This window comes from Microtus pennsylvanicus, chromosome 3 (assembly GCF_037038515.1).
Source record: "Microtus pennsylvanicus isolate mMicPen1 chromosome 3, mMicPen1.hap1, whole genome shotgun sequence".
NCBI lineage: Eukaryota > Metazoa > Chordata > Mammalia > Rodentia > Cricetidae > Microtus > Microtus pennsylvanicus.
Window position 1 is genome coordinate 6,508,385 of NC_134581.1, and position 24,530 is coordinate 6,532,914.

Sequence of the window (24,530 nt, forward strand, 5' to 3'; positions counted from 1 at the left end):
AGAGCAATTTGCCTCCTCTAACACAAACCTTCCTACTTTGTGGTAGCTCTTTAATGGTACTTCTTCCTATTGATACTATGGAGTAGTTTCATTTTGTTATAGTAGTCTTATTTACTCTTGTAGTAAGCTTTTTATTTCATACTCAAATATAATTTAAGCTGATAGTAGTCACATTAAATAACACCTCTATGGTGTCTTTGATGATACAAATCAATGACATATAACAGAGTAGTGGAATGAATGTTTGAATATTACCATGAGCGTAAAGGTCACGAAAAGAAGACCCCTTAACTTTTAGCATTGCTTGTGAACTCCCCAGGGTTCTTTCGAGTTGCCTTGGGTGATAACTTAGTCATTTGAGCTGCCTAATAGTGCTTTCAGACTTACTTAAATTGTTTATTACACTTAACTCTTTTAAATGTTCAATGTAAATGATACTTCTGGCTGCCAAGCAATTAGTATATGATTTAAAATTGTTCTATTTTTGTAGTTGATTTAAAATCAATAAAATCAAAGTTGGTGAAGCAATGAGTGGAATAGACAGCATGGTCTGAGACACTGCTCATGCTGACAGATCAAAGAGAAAAGCCAAGAAACAACAGAAGCTAACAAACATTTTGAGATAGAATCACTTTGAAGTTCTTCACAGTAGTTTAAGGGCAATTTCATGAAGTACATCAAAAGGCCAAATTAAAAAAAAATACATTTTATTACTATTTGGGGAGACAGGATCTCACTGTGTAGCCTTGGCCGGCTTGGAACTTGCTGTGTAGGCCCTGATACCTCTCTAGTGCAGGGATTAAAGGCATACACCACCATATATGACCAAGTTGAATTAGGGAAGTTGCTGAGCATTTAACCCAGTGCCTTGCACATACTAAAGCACATGTGCTACCACTGAGCTATACAACAGCTCAACACGGTGTCACGGTGTAATCACTAACCTTCCTGTTCGTGTGCTGATGCCTGTTCATGCCACGTTTTTTCTAACCTTTATTCTCCAGTTTATGTCATATCTGCAAGCTTGCAGGGCATGGCAGGAAGTCTGTACTATCTAACAAGAAGAAAAGACTATGTGATCCAAATGACACAGATGACAGACAGCTTGTTACAAAAAGTTTCACGAGAGAATGGACTGTTTTCTGCTTATCAGATGAATGCTTTATTGATGTGGGAGTGTCATATATCAATCTGTTGATTTCATTGGTTAAGTAATAAAGAAACTGCTTGGTCCTGATAAGTTAAAACATAGGTGGGTGGAGTAAACAGAACAGAATGCTGGGAGGAAGAGGAAGAGAGCTCGGAGGCCATGCTCCCCTCTTCCGGGCAGACGCCATAAAGCAAGCTGCCAGGTCAGACATGCTGAATCTTTCCCGGTAAGACTGATGCTACACAGATTATTAGAGATGGGTTGATTGGGATATGAGAATTAGCCTGTAAGGCCTAGAGTTAATGGGCCAAGCAGTGTTTAAAAGAATACAATTTGTGTGTTGTTATTTCTGGTGTAAAGCTAGCTGTGTGGGAGCCGGGTGGGATGAAAAGCAGGCCCGCAGCTCCCACAACACTTTATTAGTTGTCATACAGGGTTTGATTTCACATCTTACGGTTTACTCCGTGAAACACATGTGTAAAAGAGGGTTTTCTATTTATTTTTTCACCTTTCCTTTTGACTTAGTAGGTAAATTTGTAAATGTTTTTTATTTGCAAACAATATATATTCTTTACAATGTACAACGTGTATGAATTTGATTAAATTATTTTTGTTGTTTATTTCTTTCTTTGTTATTTTTTCCTGTTATATGATTTTTAGTTAATTATCTAATTTTGGTTTTGTTGTTGTTGTTGAGAAAGAGTTTCTCTGTGTAGCCCTTGCTGGCTTGGAACTTACAGAGAGAGATCTACATGCCTCTGTGTCTCAGTGCTGGGAATAAAGACATGTGTTACCACACCCATCTTCTAGTTTTAGAACAATGCAAATTCTACTTAATTTTGTATGACTTTACTTTGTATATTTTGAAGCTAAGATTTTTAAAAATGAGATTGTCTTTTAACACTGAGTAATAAGCTTTCTCCTTAAATTATGCTTTTTGAATTCACATCTACCACTCCTGTCCTAGCATTAATATCACCAGACTAGACATTAGTAATAATTATGAATATATTATATTCTAGCTCCTTTCAATTTTTCCATGTAGTGTGGAGTGGAAGGTCCTTCTGCCTATGTGTTGCTTTTATTGGTTAATAAATAAAGAACTGCTTTGAGCCTATGGAAGGGAAGAACAGAACTAGGTGGGGAGAGCTAGGCTATATGGCGGGAGAAAGAAGGGTAGAGTCAGAGAGAAGCCATGGAGCCACTGGAGATAGACACTGGGAACTTTAGCTGGTAAGCCACTGTCACGTGGCAATACACAGATTAATGGAAATAGGTTAAATTAATATGAGGGCTAGCCAATAAGAAGCTAGAGCTAATGAGTCAGGCAGTGATTTAATTAATACAGTTTCTGTGTGGTTATTTTGGGTCTAAGCTAGCCTGGCGGCCAGGAACCAACAAGCAGCGCCCTCCTCCAACAGTAGTGAATTTTGTAGTTTATGTTTGTTAAGTTTTATTTTATATGTCATACAAGTCACTATTTACAAGTGTAAGTGCAGTGGATTTTCATATATTAAAAGTTGTGTAATCAACAATGGTATTTAATTTTAGACTAATTAATTAATTTTCATTCCTAAAGCCCCATGTGCATTGGCAGTCTGTCTATCTTCTACCTTTTGCCACTTCCTGGCAGTTACTCTTCAACTTTTTGTCTCTGGATTTTCCATCTCTGAACACTTCAGATAAAAGGTGACACACAATATAGCTGGTGTCTGGCTTTTCACTGTTCACTTAGCATAATGGTTTGAAATTTATTCACATAGTATTATTTTTAGTGGCAGATAATATTCTGTTATATGGATATATAGTAGTCTTCCCCATCACTATATATTGAGGATATATTCTGAGACCCTAGAAAAAGCCCCAAGTTCTAGATAGTTGAGAAATCAGTGTAGCTATCTTTTTCTCCTATGCCTACATACCTGTGATGAAGTTTAATTTATAAATTTGTCACAGAAGAAATGAGTAAGAACAGAAAAAGATAGAAAAAGCAACCTGATGTAATAAAAGTTATACCAATTTATAAGTCATGTCTAGAGTTTTCCATGTAATAGTCTCAGACTAGTTACTGTGGAACTTCAGAAACAAGTCACGAATAAAGGAAGACACTAGCATGCCACACTTTTCTCATCTGTTGGTGGACATTTGGATTGTTTCTACCTTGTTAATAATGGCACTAGAAACATTGTGTGTAAGTTCTTGCTTAGATGAATGCCTTTATTTTTCCCGAGTGGAACTGCTAGGTTACAGGGTAACTTCATTCATGGGCTTTGAGGAAGTTTTAAACTGGTCCACAGTTGCTGCACACCTCCACAACTCCCAGCCAGCTACTTTTCCGTCTTTTACCACAGACTTGTCAGCATTTGGTAGGTCTCTCTTTCCAGCTATTCCACTGCACATGGAGTGGTATTTCATTGTGATTTTAATGTCTCTGATGACTGATGTTATTAACCAGCTCTTCATGTGCTTACTGGCCATTCCTGTATTTCCTAAAACAAATGTCCATTCAAATGTTGTATACATTTAATAGACTTGTTTTCTTATTGTTTGATTGTTATATACATAATTTGAAAATATCTTTTCTACTTTTATGAGCTGTTTTCTCTCTTGGTGGTGTCCTTTAAAACCACAGAAGTCATTAACCTTGATATCATCCTATTTATCATTTCTTTTGTTGTTTATGCTTTTAATATTACATATAAGACACCACCAACTGAATTCAGTCGGTGGTTTGGATGAGGATGGCCCCTAGAGGTCATACATTTGATTACTTGGTCCCTAGTTTGTGGGACTGTTTGGGAAGCATCAGGAGGTATGGTCCTGTAATAAGTGGTATGTCACTGGAGGGAGGAGTTTGCGGTTTCAGACACCTAAGCCCTTCCCAGTTTATTCTCTCTCTTCCTCATGCTTGTGGATCAGATCTAAGCTCTCAGCTACTGCTCCAGCACCATGTCTGTCCACCTGCTGCCTTGTTTCCTGCCATGATGATCATGGATGGACTCTAACCCTCTGAAACTAAGCAAGCCCCCAATGAAATGCTTTCTTTTATAAGTTGTCTTGGTGTTTCTTCACAACAAAAAAAAACTAACAAAGACACCAAAGTTATAAAGATTTACTTCTATATTTTCTTCCACGACATTTGAAAGTGGTGTCTCTTACATTTAAACCTTTAATCCTTTTAAAACTAATTTTATATATGATGTGAACTTTATTGTTTTGTATGTGGTTATCAGCTGTACTAGTTCTATTTGCAGAAGGAACTGTTTTTCTTACATACTCATTAGCCCGATTGCTGAGACTTCATTTCTGAACTCCTAACTACATTCCACTGGTCATGTCTTCTGTTCTTATGCTGAAACCATATTGTCCTAAATTATCAAATCTTGTCTTAAGTTTTGAAATCGGAGTGTGTGATCAAATTGGCTCTTCTTCTAAAAGAGTGTTTTGACTGTTTTATATTCCTCACATTTACCATTTGAAGTTTTCATAATTTTTGTACAGAAAAGCACTTGGCACCTTGATGGTCATGCTGTTATGTCTTAGAGTCCCTTGGCTTAAATTGTACTGCTTTGCTTTAAACCAGTCGAAGAGATTGAATCTATTTGAATTACTTCTTATTATAAATGTAACTGGATAAGATCTAATTTGTGTTTTCTGTTTACAATGCTTTTTTTCCTTTTTTCTTCTCTGCTTCTCTTTCTAGGTTCTATCATATTGCATGTTTTTTAAAATTCCCTTTTTTGCTTCCAACTAGTCTAGATGGTATACAACACAGCCCTCTTCTTTGGAGGGCTATCCTTATGTGCAAACATATTAATCTTCAATTACTTTTCTGAACTCCTGTATCACTATTTTTAAAATTCTTCCATTGGCCATACATGACCTAATTACACTTCTATTTTATGAATAATTCAGTATCATTTATTTACTTTCTACCCTGGTTTGATTCCTTTCCCTCTTCCGTTTTGTTATCTTGGACTATGAATCTTCTTGTTTTTCACTTCTTTACAATTAGTCTTTAAAAAAAAATCTCGGTACTAGGAATCTAACTCAGGTCTTGTGTCTGCTATAAAAGTTCCAGTTTTGAGCACTATATCCAGCCTCAGTTAGGCTTTGGGAGAAGAGGGGATCATGGTTCATTTATTTATTTTCTGTTTTGGTTAGTCCTTTGAGAATTCTGTAGGATGTGTTTTGATCATCTTCACCCCTTCCCCAGCTCTTCCCAAATCCATTCCTCCTTTGCTCATGCAATTTTTTATCCTCACTTTTGTCACTGTGGGATTTTGTTAAACCCATCAAGTTGGTACTGTGTGTGTCCTTGCTTGTGTGACCTTCCACTGATTACCAGTAGCTCTTCATGCAGCATGGGGACTTCTTGCTCACTTTCCCTCTTCATGCTGGGGTCTGTCTGGCTTGAGCCTACATGGGTCTCGAGTTTATTTAGATGTAGATCATGTTTAGTAATTTGTTTCTCTTCAGTCATTTTCATTCTTGTTTTTAGGTTAAATCTTTGCAGCATATCCTTTAGTAGCTTTTTCAGAAAAATTATATATTTTTTCTTTCTTTCCTTTTTTTTTTTCAAGACAGGATTTCTCTGTAGCTTTGGAACCTGTCCTGGAACTTGCTCTCATAGACTAGGCTAGCCTTGAACCCACAGAGATCCGCCTGCCTCTGCCTCCTGAGTGCTGGCGTTAAAGGTGTGCGCCACCACCGCCCGACTGAATTGTAGTCTTAAAATTCCCTTTTATTTTGAAAGTTTTAATGATTTTCTGATAATGAGGGAAATCAATAACTGATAAAAAGCAAACAATTCCTAATTTCCCTCTATTGAACTATTTCAGTAGCTTCAGACAGCACAGACCCAGCTTCCCACTTGAGTCACACTTGTTTGGGGTGTAATTTAATTGATGCTACTTTCCTGGGCACTACTGTTGGTAAGGCATCTATTGCAGCTGATTGCCAGTGCTCCAAGAACAGACACTTTTGATTTCTAGGACTATACATTCTTTTTGCTTGTTTTTAACTTCATGTCAACTGAACTATACATTGAAAACATTGCTTAATAGGGTTTAGTTTTCCTGTGCATGCTTTTAATTTTAGTTACTCTTGACTAGTGAATGTAGTATATGAGATCCAATCTAAGTCTTTACATTAATTGCTTGACTTTTGTGCTTCTGCCTCTCTTAGTTTGGAATTCTAGGAGAACCTTTGGGCTGATTATTTGATTTGGAAAATCTAATATTCTCAGAGACATATCTTTGGATTTTTTGGATGTTTTCTATATTTCAGAATCACTGCTGCTGCCATCTAATGTGGCAGGCCAGGTGTATACAGCAACCTGCTTTTGTGCTCTTTCAAGTAAAGTCTTGCCTGTTCTGTTTACAGTCAGAAGAATTCTGTTGTATCCAGGCCTTATCTGACTGTGACACAAGAGGCACAGAATTTGTCTTTGCTTAGCCATAAAAAGCCACTGTGTTTCTCCGGGGGTGCCTTGCTGCATATTGTTGGGGCCACTACTATGTCAGCTCTCACCCATGTACCTTTACATCTACATGCTTCTGTTTTTCTTAAAGCTAGGTGTAAAATTTTAAATAATGATCCTATTATTTTTATGGGTTTTTTGAAGGTGCATATGAGAATAAAGAGCAGCTCCTTATCTGGTCATCCTACTATTCCTGGAGGCTGGTGGGTTGATGCCTTCACAGAGACCATGTAGTGGAGGCTAGACAGAAAGGTCTTGTTCAGGGGTATGGGCCAAAGTTTCTCTTCAGCTAAATTATTAGAAGCACATAATACCCATTTTAGTATATTGAGCAGATCTAGAGCAATATGCTAATTCATTTTTGATGTTTCTTTATAGACGCAAGTTTCCAAAAATAATACTGAAAAGAAAAAGCCCAAGGTTAGAAAGAGGAAAAGGTATGTTTTGTGAAATTAAAATACTAGAATACAATTGAGATGTATAAATTGTATTTAATTATTGTGTGACATTTTCCCTAATTTTTTTCTTCACTGGGTAAACCTTGTGCTTAAACCTTTTTGAAAGAATTAGCAAGCTGGTAGTTAGAAGTGCAGAGAAGTTATGCTCTCTTTTGCCTGGTCTGGTTTTCCAACAGGGCTTCCACTATGTAGCCAAGGCTACTCTCAAGTTTATAGTCCTTCTGTCTCAGCCTCCCAGATGCTGGGATTGCAGCCACCATACTTGGCTGAAGAAATATTATAGTTCTATAAAAACGTTAAGCTAGAACTTTTGAAAGGTTATTATCTTGTAAAAAGGTTTTTTTAAAGATTAAAATAGGTAAGACAAGTCGGGGTCAAGTCCCCATGATAAAGTGATAAGACAATGATGATAAGTTTCAGTGTTTCTCATTGAGCTAGCCTTAGCATGTGATTTTCAGTATGTGACCACGTGTTCTAGGATTCCCACTTACAGATAAAGACTGATGCTAATAGTCCTCCTCTTGCCATATCTTTGCAGAAGAAAGCCACTTTTAAAATTAATTATTTACACATTTGCTTCATTTTATTTTGTTTTGTATGTATGATGTATGTGGGACATGTCTATCTGTAGCATATGTGGAGGTCAGAGGATAAGTGTTAGGGATCAGTTCTCTCCTGCCATCTGACAGGGTCTTGGTAACAAACTCAGGTTGTCATCTCTGTGCAAAAGTATCTCCACCCACTAAATAACTAATTCTTTTTTATTTTTATTTTTTTAGGTTTTTCAAGACAGGGTTCCTCTGAGTAGTCCTGGCTATCCTGGAGCTCACTCTGTAGAAAAGATGGCCTTGAACTCACAGAGATCTGCTTGCCTCTGCCTCCTGAGTCCTGGGATTAAAGGCGTGCGCCACCACTGCCTGGCTAGATAATTAATTCTTGAAAGTGGACATTGATTTCTTTGTCTCAGTTACACACCACAGTAATCACATCCTACACACCACACACATGTACAGATATCCTCGTTTAAGAGATGAAGAGACATGGCTTGCAGAACTGATTCATGGGAACTTCTGATTGGCAATAATGCATTGGCACAGATGTTTTCTGGCACTTGTCAGGAGCACAGTGTGATGGGAAAGTATGACTTTACCATCTGACAGAACAGGTTCTGTCATGGTCAGTGGTTTACCTATGGTGCCAAACTTCTCATTTCTTTTTGTAGTTGCAGTTCCTCAACCTCTTTACATAATGAGAACAGTAATTACATAACATGTTTTTGGGAGATAATTGCATGAAGAATGCCTGTGCGACTGCTTGTTGAATTAGCTTCCCAGTGCTCGGTAGCTATTGGGGTCACAGTGGCTTTCTGCACTGAATTGTGCTGTGTGAGACAACCAAGAAAAATACACCAAAGATTGAGACCTATAGAGTCACAGAATTCAGTTATTAAGAAACACACATTTGCATATATGCAGTAAAATAAATATATACATGTGTGTATATGTACATGTACTTACATACATATGTATGTATGTGTGTGTGTGTATACACACCCTTATGTGTGGGGTTGCTTGTTTGAAACTAAATCTGTCAAAATCTTTTTCAGGAATGCTGCTTTAAGATGCTCTGTTGAAAATGTTTGTTCTGATGAAGCCTTATCAAAGGAAAACATGGGTATGTGAAGGCCTGGGATGGCTTTAGTTTCTTTGCCTAGATATAATTTCAAATGGTTGTTCTAAGTAGGGTTCATGGGGTTTCACAGAGACTGAAGTAACAATCATGGAGTCTACATAGGTCTGCACTAGGTCCTGTGTATACATGTTATGGTTGTTGGCTTGGTGTTTTTGTGGGGTTGCTGACAGTGGGAATGGGGTGTCTCTGACTCTTTTGCCTGCTATTGAGACCCCTTTTCTCCTGTTGGATTCCCATACCCAGCCTTGATGTGAGGGTTTATGGCTGGTCTTTTTGTATGTTGTTGTTCCATGTTTGGTTGATATCCCTGGGAGGCCTCCTCTTTTCTATGGAGAAACAGACTGGAAGAGTGGATCTGGAAGAAAGGTGGGGGAGGTGGGGGCACTGGGACCTAGGAGAGGAAGCTGCAGTCAGGATATATTATATAAGACAAGAATGAAAAATGTAGTTGTTGGCTTTTAAAAAGCTATTGTACTTGCATACAAGTTTAAGGTTATTAGGTCATCTTGGTGTCAAATGGGAAACTTTTCTATTTTCTTTAAGTTTCTGTCTTCTTAAGTAAAATTTCTCTGAAGTTGCCATATATTTAATGTTTTAAAATAAATCACTGACAGCTGTAGAGGAAAATTCTAGCAACTGATCTTCAACCTAGACCTCTCCATCCTAAACCTATTGGAATCCAAAGAAAGGGGGGAATGGACCTCATAAGAGCCTGGGGCCTTGTCAGCGGAGACTGTTCTTTTGTTTCCCACTTCCCAGACCTGAATAATCACACAGAACATATTAATTACAACATTGTTTGGCCTATTAGCTCAATAGTAAAATGGTGGATGTACCATTTTTGTCATCTCTGGGGCCGCCAGGCAGGAGCTGCACTCAGCAGTCCAGCCCAAAGAATGAGTGTGCAACATAAACACTTTTTTATCTGAGTTACAGCCAAATCTGCCTCTCAGAGCACTATGCAGCCTGGAAACATCTCTGTATGGTGGCAGGAATCCACCATGCTCTCCTGCCTGCCCAAGTCTGATTCTGCTGTCTGCCCAGGCAAGAAGAGCTGAGCCACGGGCATGGTCTCACCTGCTTTCCTCCCAATCCCGAACAGGCACACAAACACCCAGGCCCACAAATGCTCCATAGCTGGAGTTTGCACCAGTGGCAGTGCCCAGGAAGCCATGTTTTAAAATGGAGCAGCTTTTTTGGGGGGGAAGGGGTACGGCTGCTCTGTCAGGAAATTCTCTCTGCAGCACGCCACCAGCAAACAGTAAAAAGCTGTGTTAAACACACACTCTCTCTCTCTCTCTCTCTCTTTCTCTCTCTCTCTCTCCCTCTCCTTTTTAAGCCCTCTCAGGTTTATAAGTGGATTTAGTCCATTACATTGGGTGCCAATCTGTAGTATGGAAGAGCGGCGGGCTGCGTCCCACCGCCCAGCTAGCTTAACCCCCAAAATAACCACACAAAAATTGTATTAGGGCCGGGCGGTGGTGGCACACGCCTTTAATCCCAGCACTTGGGAGGCAGAGGCAGGCGGATCTCTTGGTCTACAAGTGCTAGTTCCAGGACAGGCTCCAAAACCACAGAGAAACCCTGTCTCGAAAAAGCAAAAAAAAAAAATTGTATTAGTTAAATTACTGCTTGGCCCATAAGCTCTAGCCTCTTCTTGGCCAACTCTCACATCCTGATCTAACCCATTTCCGTTAATCTGTGTATCACCACAAGGTCGTGGCTTACTGGGAAAGATTCAGCGACTCTGACCTGGCGACATCATGGCAGCTCGGCTCGATCTGCTGCTTTCTTCCTCCCAGAATACAGTTCTGTCTTCTCCACCTATCTAAATTCTGCGCTATCAGGCCAAGCAGTTTCTTTATTGATTAACCAATGAAAGCAACATAAATACAGAAGAACCTCCTACACCATATCCCCAGCCTCACCTCCACCCAGCACTAAGCAACCCATACAGAGACAGAACGAAGGTTTGACAGTGGGGATTGTGACAGGACAAGTAGAAACGATATCTGTATGATAAATGTGAAAGCACAGAAAATGTCTGTGACAGTCAACTTCCATTTTGGAGGCAAAGTGGGATCTTAATTGAAGAAGGCATAGAGAAACCCAGCCCTTCCTAGGGCCATTTGTCAGGGATGTAAGAATGGTTAAGCAGCGTGAGAAGAAACTCCATTAAGCACCATAGAGAATGTTAATTTCAATGGCAAGTCCTTCACATTCAAACACTCATTAATAAGTTTTCCTTCTTCCTATGAATAGCTTAAACTCTTGAGAACAACCACTGGAGCAATGCTGTGGTTGGTTACAGAATGACCCCAGAGCTAATGTTTCCAGCATTGGTCCTCAGCTGGTCTTGCTGGTTTGGAAGCTTGTGGAAACTTACTAAGGAGGGCACATCTGGAGGAAGTAGATCCATAGAATGTGCCCTTTAAAGTTGTACTAGCTTCCAAGTCCTCATCCTGCTCTGGGGCTCTGCCCTGCTGCATACTCCAAATGTTTACCAAGCACCAGGCTGAGCAAGCAGGATCTGAAACCCTCTGGAAAGTTGTTTTCGTCAGCCACTTTGTCACAATAAGAAAATTAAACCAGGTAACAGTTGTTAGATCCCTTCCCAAGTGGAAACTGCCAGCCAGGTGGCCTCCAAGACAGCCCAGTTATTTCAACACCCACCCCCCACCAGCACTATGAGTAGCATTTGACTCTAGCAGCAGGAAGTGTGGCTGCTGACCCCAGGACTCCTGCTCCAGAAGGCTTCACTCCAGCGTGACCATCCTAGACATTCTGTATGGGTCTTGGGAGACATCATTTTTAAGATAAGACAGTCTGAGGTAAAAAGAAGCATTTTGCTGATGAGTGAGAGGTATGCTTATCTGTGGATATAGGGATAAGTATAAGAATGCAGTTAGGAGTTATATGGGTTGAAGAAAGTGATAATAGTAATTTTTCCTCTAAGATACATGACCTCACTAGACATGGCAGTTATGATAGTTAACACTATCAGGCATGATTTTCCTGTAAAGAAATAAAAATACTCAACTAATACATTTTAATTCTTCACCTTATCGTCAGCAATTAAGAACATCACCGTCTAGACCAGTCCATCGTGCCATTTCTCAGCAAACAGTGATTCTTTCTCATTCTTAATACTCCTTGGGACTAGGAATATGACTCCATTAGTAGAATGTTTACCTAGCAACTATGAAGCCCAAGACTCCAAGCCCAACATAAGCTTGATGTGGTGGCACATGTCTCTAAGGACATCCTCAGCTACATAGGGAGTTTTAGGCAAGTCAAGGATACCTGACACCCTGTGTCAAAGACTAAATAATCACTACCTATTGCAAAAAAGAACCTTAAGAGACTGTGGAAGTGCCCAACCCAAAGTGGAACCTTTATACCACACCCATACATGCAAGGCTCAGGGATCATGGAAGAGGGGACAGAAAACTCCCAAGAGCCAGAAGTGCTGGATGACTATAAGGAAACTGCTTACTTGGACAGAGCTGGGCAGTTACCTGTGGAATAATCCTTCTGTACACTGTGAATATGTTTTATTCTCATTGGTTAATAATGCTCCTTTACACTGTGTAAATATATCACTGTGATTGCTGTGCTTACAGAGCGTGGGGAGGGTGTTACTAGTAGGAGCATGGGTGGCCCCAAAGCTGTCATACTGGATAGTTCACCAAATGTGCTTGATGGCTTTTCCATAGCTGCAGGACAGAGCTCAGCTTCTCCCAGTATTTCCCCACCCTAAATACTCTAGCCTGAGATCCCAAGGCCTTGTTCAGTTAGGGCAGCATTGTACAGAAATACCTGGCCACTCAAAGTTCAACGACTCTTCCTCCCAGAGAGAGTACCAACCAAAAGGCTTCATCATGATAGACTCTTACAAAAAGGCTTGATGACCTCATGAAGATGGCAGCAGTTGGGTCCAGAGGCTAGCCCTTAGAGCGATCTCTTTCCAAGCATCCATATCCCATTTCTTTATGGTATTATGGGTCTCATGTTCAGTGATGATTGCTTGAAAGCCGATTCTTCAAAAAGGAGAGCTGGTGGGAAATAAATCACATTTATTCAAGGGCCAATTCATGAATATAAAGGGTATGCCAGCATCAAAGAACCCACGTAGAGAACTCAGATATACACAGAGCTTTTATTACAGGGGGAAGGAAGACAGAACAGTGTGCTCCTGTGAGAGCTGTCTTAGGATGCTGAGTGGCCTCTGTACTTCAAGGGCACATGTCTCCTTCTCTTCTTCTCCAGCTGGTACATCACTGGTCCCTGGCCTTCTGGGGCTACTTCCTGTTGCTCACTAGACAGTCATTCTTTTCTTCAAATTAAGCCTCATAGCAAGTGACATGTTTTGTGTTATTTGACTCATAGAACCAAAGGACAAGGAAGATTTTTTCATAGTGTGGTATAATCTGAAGGAACCAGGCCTTCTAGGTTCTATAAATGTAGAGAGATTATTTAACAGCTAACACCTTAATTGTGGAATACAATCCTTATATTTTCTCCAGAGCCAGCAAGTCTTTGCCCATTTAGTCATTTCAGTGTAGCTTCTCTTTAGAAGATGTCGAGCAAAGGGAAGAGAAATATCCTTTCAAAGGTCAAAGTGCAAGGGAGCTGCTGCAGCGGTGGCTTCCAGAAAGGATGGGGCCAGTTCTTCTTTCATTACTAGGAGGTAGCCTGTGCCCCAGTTCTAGGCCCCAATTGTTTTGCACACTCAGATGATACAATTGTTTGTCTTCCTGCCTCAGATGTACTGTTATGTATGGGATCTCTCTCTCTCTCTCTCTCTCTCTCTCTCTCTCTCTCTCTCTCTCTCTCTCTCTCTCTCTCTCTTTCTCTCTCTCTAATTCACTCTCACTCTGTTTCTTCTTCCCTCCCCATCCCCATTTTCCTCCTTCTCCATTTCTACTCTTAACAGTGAATTGAAACAAGTCAGGAAAGTACAGGCTAATCATCACAGATAGGAGATGATTGGTTGTACAGTCAGCAAAGGCATCATTCTGTCTCCAGCCTTGGAGGATATCATTGACCAATTCTGATAACTGAGTCTGTAGATTACAGGAACTACCATTTCTTGAGAATTGTTTTTGAATTTCAGCTTACAATATAGGAAAACTTATAGAAAAGCAAGCCTCCTGTAGCTCTGGAAGCAGAAATCAACATCAGTCAAGCTGTTAAGAGTCCTGGCCAGTTGATGAAGCCCTCCATTACTCTGTCTACCCTTTGATCAAAAGGCAGTGCAGACACTTTTTCAGATTGGTTGCAAACAGAGGTTCCAGTGAACTTGGCAGTGACACATGTCATCATAACCTGAGTCTGCTTTAGCCTAGTGTTAGAAATGTGGAGATGTTTGTTTGGCAAATTTCTTTATAACGGAGCTCAAAATCCATCTTTTCAACATGACATTAAATTTCAATGTCAGTTTCTGAAGATTCGCAAAGTAAAGTAGGAAAAAAGTGTACGGGGAACTGGAGGATCAGCCTGACGATTACCACACAGTTACCCATGAGTTAACAGGAACAGAAAAGAGATGCCCCACTGCAGCTGTGGAGGTGGCCCCAGGGGCAGAAGCACTTGTGGCTCAAGCCTAGCAATAGGAGTTGAGTTCCCAGAAGGCACGTGAAAGCTGCTTGAGGTGGTGCACAGCAGGAGTCACAGCATGCCACTGAGAGGAGGGAGGGGCAGGCGGGGGACAGAGGCTAGTCTAGAGTATGTAGTGCCGACCCATGCTTCAAGCAGACAAGAGAGAAGCTCCTCTGCAGGCTGTCCTCTGACCTCTACAGGCATGCTATGGCACTTATGATCTGCACTTGTGTGCTTGAGTGCACCTGTGAACATACACGCATGTGCACGTGCACACACATAAATATAAATGAAAAAAAATATACTAAAATTGAATGTTAATTTCATTCAAAAAGCTTCAGTAGGAGCATACATTTCTCTAGAAAGTTTGAGTTCAGTAGACATGGTACATCTATGTTTTAAAATGAATTACCCAGGTGATTCTTAGGCCCACCAAACTCTTGAGTACTCCTGAGCCAGAATGGACTATTCTGTTGTCTTCAGCTATTTCCAAAGAAAACAGATGGTTTGGGGTGGTCACCAACAAGTCAGTTGCAGTTTTTGTTTGTTTTGCTTTGAAGCAGAGAACTCATTCCTGAGATAGGAGAAGCTTTTTTCAGGTTGTTTCAAGACTAGTTGTGACTGGTCAGCCTGAGGCTTGCTGGGCAGTGGTCATGATGAGGAGGCTCCTGGTCTAGCCTGAGGCTGGCTGGGCAGAGTCATGATGAGGAGGCTCCTGGTCTAGCCTGAGGCTGGCTGGGCAGAGTCATGATGAGGAGGCTCCTGGTCTAGCCTGACCTCCCTGAGTTCCTGCCCCAGAGCAGACACACTGTAGGTGTGTGTTTGAATACAGAGATGCTTCGGCAGAGATGCTGGCTGGCATATTGCTGCAGATTGTAATGTGGAAATGCAAAAGGGAACCGATTTTTCCTTCATTGTAGCAGCAGCCACAGGAAGATTTTCCATTTCCTAACTGCCCTGATTTCAGTCAATACTGCTATTAATAGTGCTTTATCATGGATCTCTGTGAGTTTGAGGCCAGCCTGGTCTACAGAGAGAATTCCAGGACAGTCAGGCTGTTACACAGAAACTGTGTCTGGAAAAACAAAACAAAACAAAACAAAATAGTACTTTACCAGTATTTAAAATTCCCTTTCTTAGGTTCCGCCTTGGTACATTTAAATGTTCCTTGATCTTCCAGCTGTGCTAGGCAGTATGACTGTTGGTGATCTGTCAAGATGGCAGAAAATGGAAGGGGGTATGTCAGATGCAGGGATCAGAGTGGAAGTGGAGGGACATGGCATCCCCTCCTGGTTTGCTGTCTTTCCACAGGCTTCTCAGATGTCTCATCTGTCTCTGCAAGCTATAAACAGCAAGCTACTTGTGTGCTATTTGCTTTGATCTTTGCTTCAGCAAGACTCTGTGTCAAGTAAAAATGCTGTTTATTTAGGTGGAGAATTCAAATGCATATTGTTCATTAGGATTCAATTCTATCATTATCCTAGGCTGTCTTTCTTAAGTGGTTAAGATAGACATTTTTATCTCAGTATGTTCAACAAAACAGTAAACACCTCTTCCACTTATTTCACAGCAAAAAAAGGCATTTATAAGCATAATGTTTTCTCTTTCAAATCAGACTAAGCAATTTACATATTTGGATAAGGATTGGATGAACTAGTGGGGTTCTAGCAATGGCTCAGTGGTTAAATGTCATGCAAACATGAGGACCAAGGGGATCCCAAGACACCATGAAAAATGTCAGTGGGCATCAAACTGCTAGTAAGAGTAGCTTTCAGGGAGCTCTGGGTTTGACTTGAGGGAGCCTTCCTCCCCCAAGTGAATGAATAAAGACCATAAAAGAGCAGCGGAAGATGACTCCTGGCAGGAATGTCTGACCTCCACAAGCACCCACAGGGAGTGCATGCTCACCCTGGGGAGGCACTCTCTCCCTTGGAGAGCCCCATGCACAGGAAAGTGGAAAAGAAGGATGAGCCTGCATTGGGCCCAGCCACTCAGCTATGTGACTTTTTCTGTTAAGCATCAGTTTTAATGTCACCCATGGAGGTGAGGCATTCGGTCATCTTCACCACCACACTCCCCATGTCCTTGCTCTCCTGACTGTGTCTTTTTCCTAATAATCCAGTTGTCCACTCCTAATGCTGGTGGGTGTGGGGCCATTTCCAGGAACGTGGTGGGCCTATGGGGCCACATTCTTTAAAGGAAACTGACCCCTCTATCAACTGTCCATTGCTCTTGGTTGTGATGTCTGCTTTTCAGACATAATTGAGTCTCATGCTTTGGACCCAAATAAGACAAAAATACTTCTAATGAGCTTCTTATATTTCAAAGATATTTTATACTCTCTACATATCAAAAAAATTACTTATCCCTTTCAAAGAATTTTAAAAATTTCACCTGGAAATTCATAATAGAATTTTGCAACAAGCGGGGGTCATATATAAAAAACAAATGATAACAGAAACTAAGTATGTAAGAAAAAGCCAAAAAGAAATCTGTAATTTTTAAGTTAACTAAAGCTAAAATTTTTTAAACTATGAACATTTTTTTTTTTTTTTTTTTTTTTTTGGTTTTTCGAGACAGGGTTTCTCTGTAGCTTTGGAGCCTGTCCTGGAACTCCCTTGGTAGACCAGGCTGGCCTCGAACTCACAGAGATCCGCCTGTCTCTGCCTCCCAAGTGCTGGGATTACAGGCGTGCGCCACCACCGCCCGGCTTAAACTATGAACATTTGTTTTTTTATTTTTAATCCTGTAGTATTTAGAAGAGTTATTTCTGGGTAGTTAAGATTTTGAATTAGATGGAATTAATCAAAGATGTAGCTTTTACTATATTCATGATTTCCTTTAGTTGTCTCTGAGACAGAAGGTTTACTGAAAGAACTGGAGAAAATGCTGCAGCAGGTACAAGAGCCCACAGCAAGAGCTAATGAACCAGGACAAGAACAGGTTGGTATGAAGAGTTACCATTTGGCAGCCTCAGGATCTGTAACTGACTCTACAGTTTAATTATATAAGATACCTTTTCCTACATCTGAAATTTGAGGCATTGATTGCCATGATGCTAACAAACCAGTAGCTGTTGAGCCATCAGAATATAGGCTTTCCTAGGAGAAATGTGTGTATAAGCAGAGATGGTCGTTAATTTCCAGTCTTCGGGTTGGGACGGAGGATGAAGAGTAGTCCTGTGGCTGAGGTGGACCATTGTAGAGAGACCTTGTATTAGCCATTGTGGCCATAAACTGACAGAAATGACTAAAAGAGAGTAAGTCATCATGGCAGGGAATCGTGGTGCAGAGCTCTTCATATCCTGGTGAGACGGGATGCAGAGGAAAGAGAATGCAGGAAGGGGCCAAGAGAAGATAGAGTCCTATGGACACATGTTGTGGGAACTAAGGGTTCAGTCAATAGCCTTGGAGTACCAGCCTTAGGGCATCAGGGTAGATGGAAATTGGGGTAGCATAAGTAGCAAACTTACATAGAAATATGATAAACCTTCCATGGTTGGATAGAAATGGTGTCAGAAATGATGCATTATTTGAAAAGTGATTCAAATCAAATTAGAAAATTATAATTTCTGATTGGAATATTTTATTGGCTTGATAGCATTAATGTTTTAAATATTCTGTTTAACAAGCATCTTTTTTTACCATTATATGCTGCGATAGCTGTGCAGTTCTTTGTATATGTAGGTATTAGATTAGAAAAACTGATAAGATCATTTAGATGCACATGCTTGTTTTGACGTGATTTGAAGCTTTTCGGTGTATAGATGGAGGTGGTAAAAAGTTTGCCAGGATTGCTCAAACATCTTTTTGGTCAAACATAACTGCTAATAGATTTAAGAGCACTTATTCCAAACAGAGCAACTACTTTTGAATAAAGCAACTGTCTAGTACTTATTTTATATCAACTTTGATTGCATTTAGGAAGTGAGTTAATGAGTAGAGAATCTCTAAGTCAGGGTCAGCCTGGATATCATATTGAGATCCCCAAACCAAACCAAAGGTCTAGTGGCAGAGCCCCTGCCTTGTCTGCTGGCTCCAGCACCACAAAGCAAAACAAGTATATGTTTTGCTTTTGTAATGTTTTAGTCTTGTTTTTAGATAAAAACTATATGAAGCATATATATTAGAACAATCATGTTGATGCGATTCATTTAGTAGATCTAGTATCATGTAAACTATATTTGTCTTAAAATGGTCTTACTCTATAGCCCAAGTGCTGGGAATTTTAAGTAAGAGCCACCATGCCTGGCTAGTCAGAACCTTTTCATTCCCTTAACAGGGACTAGCATGATGTTTGCAGCACAACTTTGGTTCACTGCCACTGAAATATTTTCCAGAAACCCCTAACGGGCTATTCTTGAATCACCAACTCTGGAGACATTATTTCAAAGGTCAGATTATAGAATGCTATTAGCCCTATAGATTCATTGTAGATAAAGCTGTGTTCAAGCCATGGTTAAAACAATGTTAAGGCCGGGCGGTGGTGGCACGCCTTTAATCCCAGCACTCGGGAGGCAGAGGCAGGCGGATCTCTGTGAGTTCGAGACCAGCCTGGTCTACAAGAGCTAGTTCCAGGACAGACTCCAAAACCACAGAGAAACCCTGTCTCGAAAAACCAAAAAAAACAAAAAACAAAAAAAAAAAAACAAAAAACTATGTTCAGAAGTTTATCACTAGAGGCAGGAGAGATGGCTCAGAGGTTAAGAGTACTGACTATTCTTCCAGAGGTCCTGAGTTACCTGCACCCACATGATGGCTCATAGCCATCTGGAATGAGATCTAGTGCCCTCTTCTGGCAGGCATGCATATGGACAAGAAGCCATACCCTAAGGCTGGTACCCCAAGTCTATTGGCAGACCGAGTTCTCAGAGCACTCATGATCCCTACTTCCTAAAGCTAGGCCCCACCCTGCCTGTCGCTACCTCCTACCTGTCACTACCTCCCTCCTGTTAGCATCTTTGGATTGTGACCTGATTAGCTCAGCTGTGTTACAAGTCTGTTAGCTCAGAGCCCCCATGGTCTATCTCTAGAAATGCCCATACTGGCAGACATGCTTTCTAAATATCATTAATTCTGTGGAGGTTTCTTAATCAGTCAGACTGACAGTCTAAGATTAACAGCAAAAGACTTCTCCCATTGCTTGTGATCTTTCCAGGTAAGAGAAGTGAAGGAGGTCTCTGGAAAAGGGGAGCAGTTTGGTGGGACCCTCCTTGTCCAGTCGTGCTGAGACAAGTGCATGCCTGGCTATCGTAAGACAAAACCTCAGTGTTGACAGCAGAGCAAGAGCTCCTGGTTTTAGCTCCTAGATTCAGAAAGCCGTGTGTTCTCACTGTCCAGTATCTGCATAAATGAAGTGAGAATCTGTGGTCATAAGCTCAGGCTGTTTATAACGGGCAGCATGGGGTCCATCAGTGTAATAAAAATCAGTCTCAGTGTAGACACTTGACCCTATGGTGTAGTTGTTCTCTAAATATTACAACATGAATGGCAGCTAGAAGTTACATAAGGTTTCATTAATTCTTTCAGATACATAGTGTGCCCAGAGTCAGAAAGCACACCAACTGAATCTCTAGTGTAACCGTTTGAATTTAATTGCTTTATTATTATTTATTAGTAACATAAACAATGTAAATGCCGGTTCTGCTACTGAGTTCTTGTGTCACTTGGTAGTTATTCTTCCCCTGCTCTAGAGAACTGTTTAAGAATTAGGTAACACAAATTGGGGTATGTGTCAGAGGTGACAGTGGGCAGTGGTAGTCCAAAGAGAAAACCAACTCTTGTAAGAGTTCATCTCTTGTTTCGCACATTTTCTCTTTGGGCCAGTACATCCCCAACAGTAACAGCACCTCTCTCTAAGAACTGGGTTTAGAAATGGGCAGGTAGTTTATAGGTTTGCCAGTTTCATTTGGATCCTTAGCAAGTACGAAGACATGATCTGAGCTTTCTCCATCTGTTATTGAGATAGGGTCTTCCTTGCTAGTGTAGGTTGTCTGTGTACTTGAGGCTGGCGTCAAACATTAATCTGCCTGCCTCAGCTCTAACTCCCAAGTGCTGGAGTTGTAAGTGTTCAACACCATGCCCAGCTAAAGATGAATCTTTAACACCTTTCTTACTGAGTTAAAAATTAAGGACTGCATACAGAATTTATCATCCTAGAGATTAGTGTGTTAGAGGAAATGAACATCAGCTCCTGCTGAGTTGGAAAACACAGGAAGCTTTCTCAGGCAGCTCCAACAGCACAGCTCTACCTGGATCTCCGGATTGTGAATTGGCTTTTAAATTCTCCACAGCGGCTCCTTTATAGATGACTTCTTCCCACGGAAGGGCTGTGCTTGTAGGACAGGATGTGTAGAGTGGTGACATGGGTCTTCCATATGTATAATTTATACACAAATTATTCTTTTCTAGCAATTGTGGCTTAATTGAACACTGCATGGTTTTATGCAATGTGTTTTGTGGTTAGTTGGTTTCTTTCCTTCCTTCCTTCTTCCTTTCCTTTCCTTTCTTTTCCTTTCCTTTCCTTTCTTTTCCTTTCCTTTCCTTTCCTAGTCCTAGTTTGTCTTTTCAAAAATACAACCTGGATGTTTTTAGTGATATTCTGAGTTTTTACAGCCACATAATTGGCTTCTGGTTTGTCATTAGTAACTTGATGGAATAAAAATAACCTTTGATTTTTCTTTTTTCTTTCTTTATTTTTTTTTATTTTTTGGTTTTTCGAGACAGGGTTTCTCTGTAGCTTTTGGAGCATATCCTGGAACTAACTCTTGTAAACCAGGCTGATCTCGAACTCACAAAGATCCACCTGCCTCTGCCTCCTGAGAGCTGGAATTAAAGGCATGTGCCATCACTGCCCGGCATGATTTTTATTTCTTATGATAAGATACATAGTTTTAATACAACCCAAGTAAGGTCTTCTTTGTATTAGACTCCTGTATTGTTCTGTGCCTTCAAAAGGTGTTTAGGAACAGTGGAAGTTAACTTATTTTAACTTACTGCCAGATGAGTGCCTCCCACAGGCTGCTCACAAAGAGCTCCTGACAGGCCCAGGATGCTTAGGGGGTTTTACTGTTAATGAGGAGAGCAGCCATGAAACCAGCCATTGAAGCAGTAGCAATTTCTTTCTCAAAAGTAAAGAAATGATTACACACACCACTGGGATGTTTCCTCTTTTTATTCTTTCTGCAGAGAATTAATATTTCTTCTACTTAAAACTGGACTGTGTTATATGCTTGTATGTATGGTGATGTAAATATGTGTGTATGTACAAATGTTTAAAAGATGCCCTCTTATAAGCTAAACACACCAAAGAAAGTCAGCAGATAACTCCAGTGTCCAGACTATGTTGTCTCTGAGCAGAGACTGTGTGAGCCCTTTTCAGAGGTGTAAACTTGCTGTTTTCTTCATTGCTGCCTGTCAGATTTCTGATATTTCCTAAGCACTGGTGCCAGCAATGAGATGGAACGAGCATACACCACAATTAAAAACTCTTTCCTATGTGCTCTGCCAGGTGAGTTTCCTCATCTGGACTTTCTTCCCAGGCATGCTCTTCTTTATCCAGTATTAGCGCTGTTGACCATCCACGTCTGACTTGGCAACATGGAGAAATTAACCGAATTTTTATAAATCCACCTCATTTTTCAATGGATAATTCATATGCAAATAAGGAGGTTTACTATATAATTGCTTGGATTAAAGCTACATATTATATTTTGAACTACATGTATATTCTCATCTTTCAATTACATGAGAAGCTGGTTTAGCTGTAGTGAACCTTGAAACTGAAACTCATGTTAGTATGTGTGTGGGCAGAGTGTTTTCCTACTGCCCTTCCCAACTAAGCCACAGAAGGACTTTTTTGTGGATAATGAAGATATTCACAAAAGACTAACCACAGAATATGTAATTGAAACTATTTTAATATATATTCCATGTGATATTTTTAACAAAAAACAAACCAATAGAAAAAATTCAGGTTTAGTATGATCATTCTGTCGCAAGGTTTAAACTAACAAATATAAGAGGAGAAGAGGGACAACCTGAGCAACAACTTAGCCTTACACAAACATGTTTAATAGACTTCATACTACATACAGACCATATCACCTGACCACCTCCACAGAAAACGGTGCGCACTGCTCTGCTGGAAGAGAACTAAGCTCCTCAGTAACTAAGTAGGTCTGCTGTAGTTGTGATGATCCTATAGCAGACCTCTGCAGTTGTGATGATCCTATAGCAGACCTCTGCAGTTGTGATGATCCGTATAGCAGACCTCTGCAGTTATGATGATCCTATAGCAGACCTCTGCAGCTGTGATGATCCTATAGCAGACCTCTGCAGTTGTGATGATCCTATAGCATACCTCTGCAGTTGTGATGATCCTATAGCAGACCTCTGCAGTTATGATGATCCTATAGCAGACCTCTGCAGCTGTGATGATCCTATAGCAGACCTCTGCAGTTGTGATGATCCTATAGCAGACCTCTGTAGTTGTGATGATCCTATAGCAGACCTCTGCAGTTATGATGATCCTATAGCAGACCTCTGTAGTTATGATGATCCTATAGCAGACCTCTGCAGCTGTGATGATCCTATAGCAGACCTCTGTAGTTATGATGATCCTATAGCAGACCTCTGTAGTTATGATGATCCTATAGCAGACCTCTGCAGTTATGATGATCCTATAGCAGACCTCTGCAGCTGTGATGATCCTATAGCAGACCTCTGTAGTTATGATGATCCTATAGCAGACCTCTGTAGTTATGATGATCCTATAGCAGACCTCTGCAGCTGTGATGAGCTATATGACTCTTTTTGCAGCTGTCTCAGTGCCACCTGGAAGCTCCCACGGACAGTCCGTTTCAGAGCTACCATGAAGAGGACTGTATGATGACGGATGGGACAGGACTAAAAGCTGGAGAATGTATTGAGAACATTACTACCAATTTAAAAAAGATAGATGCCTTAATATCTGAATTTTAGCAAGTTAATCAATTATTTCCAAAAGTTAATTATAAAAACACTAGCAATCTTATATTTTCCTGTCAAACACTTTAAAATTTTTAGTTAAATAGGCAGACAAAATAAACATTTCTTATAAATTTATCCTTTGTCCATGGCCTTGGGAGCCTATCAAGCGACATTTAAGTTAGGATGTTAGAATTTTATATTTTAAAATCCTGATGTTTGTATTTGTAGATATTTTTGTTTGCTTTGATTTAGAATTTTTATTAAACTTATTAACAGATGCTGTACAATAATTATTTATGCCCTTCTTCAAATGTGACTATTAAAATGGCTGCCTGGTCTGTTACCAGTCTCAGAGATAACTCAAATGTAACACATGTAGAATGTGGCTTTGTACATGTCTGGATATTTTAAGTTATAAGAAAATATTTAAGATATAATTATATAATAAAATTGTTAAAGGACAAAGATGTCCATTGTCTCGTTGTATTGGAAACAGGTTTTATTATTCAACATGGTTCCCAGTCAGCAAGTCTCTCTGGAATATCAGAGTCCTGGACACTTCTCTGTTGACTCAGTGTCTCTGTAGGTGAGGTTGGGAGCATGTAACTGAAAACACAGCGAGAGAAGTTAGCTTTGTTCTGTATGAAGCCCCTGTGCCACAGAGGAGTGAGATGAGCACCGTTCCTCAAGGGCTCCATGAGCAGTGCCAGCGATGTCTGTATCTGAAGGTAAGATGGTGGGCCAGAGTGTTAGAGATTTAATGTGGGTTCACTAGAATGAGCTTCATCAGGTGAGAGCCTCAAACCATGGGCAACCATGAGCACGCCTTGAAGAGGAAGAACCCTGGGAAAGCAGCGGCATGGTGTCACACAGGAAGCTCTGAAAGGACAGACAGACCCTTCAGGACCAGAGGACAAAGGCTTCCAACTCACAGATACTGAGGCGGGTGGTCCAGTTTCATTTCCATGATGATGTCTGACCTATCCTGTGTGGCAGAAATCAGGAAGGCATTGGTAAAGACTAGCTGTAACTTCAGGTTATTCCTGGTCTAAGGAGTGGGAGCTGAGCCTGCTCTCAGCTGCTAGCGGGAGGGAGCGGCACAGCCTGCCTTGTTATCAACTCTCCTCACTAGGGAGAAAGGCAGGGAGGGTGCAATCTGACTCTGAGATAGAGAAAAG

At 40.6% G+C, this 24,530-nt stretch overlaps 1 protein-coding gene across 3 annotated transcripts in view; it reads left to right on the plus strand.

Moving 5' to 3' along the window:
• Zcwpw2 (zinc finger CW-type and PWWP domain containing 2) overlaps window positions 1–23,817 on the plus strand; it is a 125,079-nt gene extending 101,262 nt beyond the window's left edge. For all 3 annotated transcript variants that reach the window (XM_075964231.1, XM_075964234.1, XM_075964233.1), the window contains 4 exons: window positions 7,011–7,069; window positions 8,697–8,764; window positions 17,229–17,326; window positions 23,203–23,817. In XM_075964231.1, coding sequence (XP_075820346.1) covers window positions 7,011–7,069; window positions 8,697–8,764; window positions 17,229–17,326; window positions 23,203–23,364 — 387 coding nt within the window. In that variant the 3' untranslated portion in view covers window positions 23,365–23,817. The remainder of the gene's footprint in view (window positions 1–7,010; window positions 7,070–8,696; window positions 8,765–17,228; window positions 17,327–23,202) is intronic.
• The last annotated feature ends 713 nt before the right edge of the window (window positions 23,818–24,530 follow it).